This window comes from Nicotiana tabacum, chromosome 7 (genome assembly GCF_000715075.1).
Source record: "Nicotiana tabacum cultivar K326 chromosome 7, ASM71507v2, whole genome shotgun sequence".
NCBI lineage: Eukaryota > Viridiplantae > Streptophyta > Magnoliopsida > Solanales > Solanaceae > Nicotiana > Nicotiana tabacum.
Genome location: NC_134086.1, coordinates 34297092 through 34304787, shown reverse-complemented (window position 1 = coordinate 34304787; position 7696 = coordinate 34297092). Strand labels below are relative to the sequence as shown.

Sequence of the window (7696 nt, the reverse complement as noted above, 5' to 3'; positions counted from 1 at the left end):
GCAAAAACCTCTTGCGATTAATTTTTACTAAAAACCAATAATCTTGCCAACTACAACTCCTCCGTGAGAATTAGAATGGAAGTAAGCAAGATTACAGACTTGGAATGATAGCTTAAAAAGAATTACTCTCACTCTATTATTTTACCCAATAATTATCGTATATTAATTTTGCTTCGTGAGAATTACAAAATTGACATACAACTAACTTTGGAGAATAAATAGATAGAAGTGATAATAATTAATTAAAACTAATATTCCAGCACAATATAGAAATATAATTAGAAAGTTTCAGGTCAAGCATGTAGTAAAATTGAGATTAATATTATAACGCTATCGAGCTTCATCAACTATCCCAACAAAAGAGATTACTCCATTATGGAATATTTAAATCTCACAAAGAAAGATATTCTTAAAATACTATCAACACTCTTAGAAAATTCAAAGGCTACAAGATAAAATAAAATAGATGAAGAGAGAAGTAAAGACCAAAGCTAGAGAAAATTAGGTACGTATGATCTCTCCTCTTTCAACACAAACATCCTATTTATAGAAATCAAATCTCATAAGGTGCCACGATGCCTCGTGGTTCTTTTGCCATGATGCGTCGTGCTTCTATTGCTATGATGCGTCATGCTTCTATTGTCATGCTTCTATTGCCATGATGCCTCGTTCTTCTCTTTCTATTCCTTTATTTGTTTTATCATGATAAGTAAAAAAATAAAGTTTCACATAAAATTCAAAACCTATAAGTTTTTCAAGTCGCCAAATCTATACCATGTTTCTGCTTCTGCTTTTGTTTGCCAAAAACTTTCAACTTCTCTTTTGATGAACTTTTTGAGATTGATAACATTATAATTACAATTTCGAGTTTCTCAAATTTTGTCTATAGGCTTGCCCTTCATATCAGTCTCCACTAATGTAGAATCAACACTAATTTCTAAAATTATTTTAGGATTTTTTCCGGCTTGTAATGATAGGTTTAATGCTGGTAAGGTAAAAGGATATATTTGTAGTGACTTTGTTCCATCCATCTTTATTATGAGAGCCGATTATTTTATCAAAGTAACTATGTACAACTCAACACAAGAAAATAACTCTAGAGATTGGGCTAAAGGTCCCGGTCTCCAATTTCATAATTAACATCACTTAATTCATCATTTCTCTCAATAGATTTCTTAAATTCAAGTTTATTGAACCAATAATTTATTTTACAGGTATATACACCTTGTTTTCCTCTTTTTTTTTTAAGAGTAAAATAGAACATTTACTCCATAAGTATTCCTTCATCGCTTGCTTTAATAATCATTTTTGCTCAACTATAGCTGGAAGGAGTAGTATCAATCTTTTTGTAAGGTAAACCAATATGGTGCATCAATAAAAGTTGGTTTATCCCTCTTTTTTTTTCTTTCTTTTTTTGGGGGGAGGGGCAGGGGGGCTCAAAGTTGGGTGCTAAAAGGTAAAATATAAATATTTGTGGTTAAAAATAGATAGGCTAAAAAAGGTGTCAAAGAAAGCCTAATTTCATTCTAAAAATAGTGTTGTCTAGAATTTCGCCTTGATAGACATTTGGGGCAAATTCTAGTAGAATTTTATTGATTCTACCTGTTGAGATCATAATGCTTCTCAATTCCAACACTTTCTCAAATTTGGAGATACTCGTTCTTTCCTTCACAAAAATAAAATCACAAACTTGGAAGTTATATGGCATAAATGAAAAAAATTATGTTTGAAAAATATGTAAACTTTTACTTTGAAACATTAATATTGTACAAGAACAACAATTAAGAATAAAATAAAAGATGGATATATATATATATATATATATATGGAGAAGAAAGAAAAAACTTGAAAGAGTGTGTGACAACATATATTTTTATATGTAATAGACTGACTAATTTAAGACCTTATCAGTCATTTGGTTCTGGTTTAAATATAAACCAACAAATTACCGGTGCCAATATTTTGAATTGATTCATTAAATGGTTAATCAACCAGTTACTTAGGCATACCGATCACCATGAAGTTACTCCTGCACAGGTGACTTTGTTGTTGTAGAGGCTTTCATGAGATGTTCTGGTAGTACAATAACCTGGATATTGACCAGATCAATTGATTAAGCATTTTATTACCCAAATCTATGTCGGGCTTATGAGGCTCCACTGCTTCTCCCTCAATGGATACGGTTTTGTATCTTAGTTCTGAGTTTAACGTCGTCATTAATTGCAGAATTCATCAGTCTATCAAAGTAACCGATGGATGTTGTTCAAAATGTCTTCCATAGTACAATTTTAGCATGTGACCATTTACCTTAAACTTGTCTCCTCCATTTTTCTGAATTTCAATTGCCTCGTACGGAGTAACACCTATAACATTGTAAGGATCCGTCCACCTGGATTTTAATTTTCCTGGGAATAACTTGAGTCGGCTATTGTAAAGAAGCACCTGATCTCCAATTTTGAAACTCTTTGGTCGGATCAACTTGTCATGCCATATTTTTGTTTTTTCTTTAAATTTTTTAGCATTTTCATAGGCTTCCAATCTCAGTTCTTCCAATTCATTAACCTGAATAAATCGCTTTTTACCAGCGGAGGTTAAATCAAAGTTCAGTGCTTTCAATGTCCAAAAAGCTTTATGTTCTAATTCTACGGGCAAATGACAAGCTTTTCCAAAGACTAATCTATATGGATATGTTCCAATTGGCATTTTGAAAGCCGTTCGGTACGCCCATAATGCATCATTTAATTTTAAAGCCCAGTCTTTTCTTGAGATTCCAACCGTTTTTTTAAGAATTCTTTTTAACTCGCGGTTAGAAACCTCAACTTGCCCTTGAGTTTGAGCATGATATGGTGTTTCTGTTTTGTGAGTCACATTATATTTTGATAGTAAAGCAGAAGATTGCCTATTGATGAAATGAGTTCCTTGGTCACTAATGATGACTCGCGGTGTGCCAAATCTGGTAAAAATATTTTTTCTAAGAAAATTACATACTGTACGAGCATCATTCTTTCTTGTAGGGATGACTTCAACCCATCTTGACACGTAATTCACAACCACAAGGATATATTCAAAAAAGTGAGAAGAAGGAAAAGGACCAATAAAATCTATTCCCCAAACATCAAATATTTCACATACATGTATTGATTGCAGTGACATCTCATCTCTCTTGGTGATATTACCTGTTCTCTGACACATGTCACATTGTGCTACATATGCTCGGGCATCTTTAAAGAGCGTGGGCCAGAAGAATCCGGATTCTAAAACTTTAAAAGCTGTTTGATTTGCTGCATAATGTCCTCCAATTGCTCCATCATGACAATGATATAGAATTTTATTCATCTCTTCTTCAGGTACACACCTTCTAATGATATTATCTGTACAATTTTTGAATAAGTAAGGTTCATCCCACAGATAATACTTTGCATCAGATATAAGCTTTTTTCTTTGCTGGTAAGAGTAATCTTGCGGTATCTACTTTCCAACCAAGTAATTCGCGATATCTGCAAACCAGGGTGGTTGAGTCACAATTGTGTCAACTGAAAAAATATGTTCATCAGGAAATTCTTATTTTATCTCATTAAACTCAAGGGGAGGATTTTCTAATCTAGACAAATGGTCAGCTACTTGGTTCTCTGTCCCTTTTTTGTCCTTTATCTCAAGGTCAAATTCTTGCAAGAGTATAATCCATCTTAATAATCTAGGTCGAGCATCTTTCTTAACTAAGAGGTATTTTAAAGCTGCATGATCAGTAAAAATAGTGACTTTGATTCCTATCAAATAGGAGCGAAACTTATCAAAAGCAAACACTACTGCTAGTAACTCTTTTTCTGTCGTGGCATAATTCACTTGTGTCTCACTCAATGTCCTACTAGCATAGTAAATGGGACAAAAAATCTTATCCCTTCTTTGGCCTAAAACAGCTCCAACTGCTGTATCACTAGCATCACACATGACCTCAAAAGGTTGGTTCCAATCAGGAGACACAACTACAAGTGCAGTTGATAGCTTTTCCTTAAGGGTTTCAAATGCTTTTACACAGTCACCTGAAAAACCAAACTTAGTGTCTTTCATCAAGAGGTTAGTCAGCGGTTTTGAAATCTTTGATAAGTCTTTTATGAATCGTCTGTAAGTTTCCTACATGGCCTAGAAAGCTTCTAATTCCTTTCACAGTTGTGGGAGGGGGTAATCCTGCTATAAGATTAATTTTTGCCTTATCAACTTCTATCCCTTTAGCAGTGATTTTATGTCCTAAAATAATTCCTTCCGCAACCATAAAATGACATTTTTCCCAATTAAGAACTAAGTTTGTTTCTTCGCAACTTTTAAGAACTAAGGTCAAATGGTTAAGACAATCCTTATATATTTTGCCAAATAGTGTACAATCATCCATAAAAATTTCAAGAAATGTGTCAGTTATGTCAGCAAAAATTGCGGACATGCAACACTAAAATGTAGCAGGGGCGTTGCACAGACCAAATGGCATTCTCCTATAGGCATATGTTCCATGAGGGCATGTGAAGGTTGTCTTATCTTGATCTTCTGGTGCAATTGGTATTTGATTATATCCTGAATAGCCATCAAGAAAACAATAAAAACCATATCCTGCAATTCTTTCCAACATTTGATCAATAAATGGCAAAGGAAAATGATCTTTTCTAGTGACATCATTGAGACGTTTGTAATCAATACAGACTCTCCATCCTGTAACAGTCCTGGTGTTACACCCCAAGTTTTCATACGTGAGAGTACGTCGTAAGTCATTGATGTAAGCTCGGAAATGAGATTCTATTTGGAAGTAAATAAAGTAAGTTAATCATGTTACCTTGGAGGTTACAAATATTTAAGATCATGAATAACGAGTACCAAGAGGGTTGGAAATCTTAGAAGCTAAACTAATTGAAGAAAATAAGTTTCGTCGAAAGTCGACAAGTTTGGAATGTTATAACATGTACTTTGGGGAGAGACTAGGGTTCTTAACATGATAAGGAGGTTATTCTATGAGTTATTTTAGTTGTATGATATTCATTTTCTACATTTTGAAGGCAAGCAAGTTGTGGAACAAGAGTTGACAAAGGTCATCACAAGTTACATTTATAAATTTGCTGAAATTTAGGTCAAATGTATCTAAGAATTTATCCAAATATACTTGGAATCATGGGGTTTTCTACCTACCAAATTGAAGGTCTACGAGTTTACTTTCTAACGCATTAAACCGTTTGTCAATACGACATCAGAGTAGAGAGCTATTTGTGTTTTCGCGAGACCGCGCAAGCAGCTCCCAATGGGACCCACTTAGGCGGTGGTTGACCTACTTCAATTTATAAACGATTTGAACGCCTATTTTTGCTCATTTTTCAACTAAGCTTCGTATCCAAACCTCTCCTAACCCTCCTAAACATATACCAAAAGGGTTTGAAGTGATTCCAAAGTGATTACACCATATTTCAACATCAAAACTTAGTTCTAGTGAAGAACAACACCTCTTTGAGGTTGTGTTGTCATTGAGGATTGTTGTAGGCTGTATTTGGATGAAATTCCAAGTTGTTGCTGCTGTCTAAGGTGAGTATAACAGCCTACTAATTGTGCTTAATCTTGCTTGTATGTTGGTTAAGTTGTTAGGATGATAAACTACAAGATAATACTTGGGTTAGCTTAAGTCACTTCTATGGTGTTGTATTGCTATTGAGGGTTATTGTAAACTGAATATAACTTGGATTTTGACTTGAAGTTACTGTAGGAGGTATTTATATTGTGTTCTTACTTGTGCCTAAGGTTATCTTGATGTTTATTAAGTTAAATGGATGGGCTAGACATAAACTAGTGAATAAAGTTGCTAGTTGGGGATAGTTGAAGTTGTGGATTATTTTCGTTGTTATAAATATATGGTATAAGGCTGGAATCATTGATTAATGACTTCATTATCATATTAATGATACTTTTATGTTGAAGTAAGAAGTCTATAAGGATTGATAAGGGGTATACGGATTCCAATCAGAGCTTGCCGCTCGTCGTAATGTAGTTGTGACTTGTTATTGTTATATGGTGTCTTGATATTGATAATTAAGTATTGATGGATTGCTCTAGTAATTGTTGTTGGTATATGGTATTGGAGGAGGCCCTTGTTACAAGGGATATGCTGCCCAAATTTACGTAAACGAGCTACTAGCTTAAGTTATAGACTTAGCCTTTTTTCAGCACTGATTTTGAATCTCCTTATACTATGATAGATTGAGTTGACTTGTTTAAAGAGTTACTTGAAGGGATTAAGGACTCAACGGGTTTAAGGTATGTTAAGGCACTTACTTCTTTCCTTTGGCATGATCTAAAGTGACATGAACATAAACGATACGCTATTTCATAATGAATCTACTCCTAGTAACTAAGGTTGTCTATGTTGTTCTTTCCGTACAAAGTTATTCTAAGAAAGTCTGTATGATCCTTGAGTCCTAGTGAAGTTCATATTGATGGTAGGGATGTCCATAATGTTAATCGAAGGTGCAATGACCTTACATCACTCCGAAAGGGTTAGAACGTAATTCCATGAGTCGAGCATGCATTATATATATGTATCTAGTTTACTCTACCAAGCCGCGCTATAGTCGGCCGGGTACGACACCTATTGTGCAACCACTGATCAGTTGGGTTTTACCGAGCTCCATGTGGCCGGGTACGATTGTACCGAGCCTTATGATGGCCAGGTACGTTTTTACCGAGTCCTCTTTGAGGCCGGGTACGATATGATGATGATGATGCCCATAGAGGCGAATGTTTTAAAAAGTTTATGTATATATATATATTATGCATTTCATATCATATCCCCTAGAGGCACTCAGATGTTACAGGTTGTATCTCCTCTATCTCTCTTTACATTACTGTTCTTGTTTATGCTTTCCTGCCTAACATACTCGGTACTTTATTCGTACTGACGTCCCTTTTGCCTGGGGATGCTGAGTTTCATGCCCGCAGGTCCCGATTGATAGCTTGACAGTCCTCCTAGTAGGCTATCAGCTCAGCAAAGGTGTTGGTGCACTCCACTTGCTCCGGAGTTGCCTATTTGGTCAGTATGCTTTGGATATATATTGATTGGTATGGCGGGGCCCTGTCCCGACCTTTATGATTTTATGTACTCTTAGGGGCTTGTAGATAGATTTCAGGTGTATGGATACTTGTATGGCCTTGTCGGCCTATGTTTCGAGATTACTAATGGTCATGTCGGCCTTATAGGCCTGTATGTCACATATATAAGTTTGTATATCATGTTGGGTCTTCATATGTTGAGTATTCCCTTATGTTTTATTCTTGTTATCTCATGACAGATTTTCTGGCTCATTTACTCATGATAATATGATAAGAAAGATATGTTGCGTTGGTACTCGATTGAGTAAGGCACCGGGTGCCCGTCGCGGCCCTTCGGTTTGGGTCGTGACAGAAATGGTATCAGAGCAGTTCTGTCCTAGGGAGTCTACAAGCCGTGTCTAGTAGAGTCTTGTTTATAGGTGTGTTGTGCACCATACTTATAAGCAGGAGGCTACAGGGCATTTAGGTCTGTCACTCTTTCTTCTTACTCTATATCGTGCAGTAGAGCTCAGTTGTAAGAATTCAAACTCCTAAATTCGACTTTAGTCATAATACAACGATACCTACATCCACAAAGACAGTTGGTAAGAGATTGCATGTGGATGTTGAAGAGTTGAGTCAG

General features: G+C 35.5%; 1 protein-coding gene across 1 annotated transcript; it reads right to left on the bottom strand.

Annotated features, from left to right (window-relative positions):
• Positions 1–2232: 2232 nt before the first annotated feature.
• Positions 2233–2703, bottom strand: LOC142162045 (uncharacterized). Its single transcript, XM_075218346.1, has one exon. The coding sequence runs from the start codon at positions 2701–2703 to the stop codon at positions 2233–2235; it is 471 nt and encodes a 156-aa protein (XP_075074447.1).
• Positions 2704–7696: the final 4993 nt, after the last annotated feature.

Bases quoted from the DNA above. Each gene is read 5' to 3' on its own strand.
- LOC142162045 (XM_075218346.1), bottom strand. From the start codon at position 2,703: ATGCCAATTGGAACATATCCATATAGATTAGTCTTTGGAAAAGCTTGT.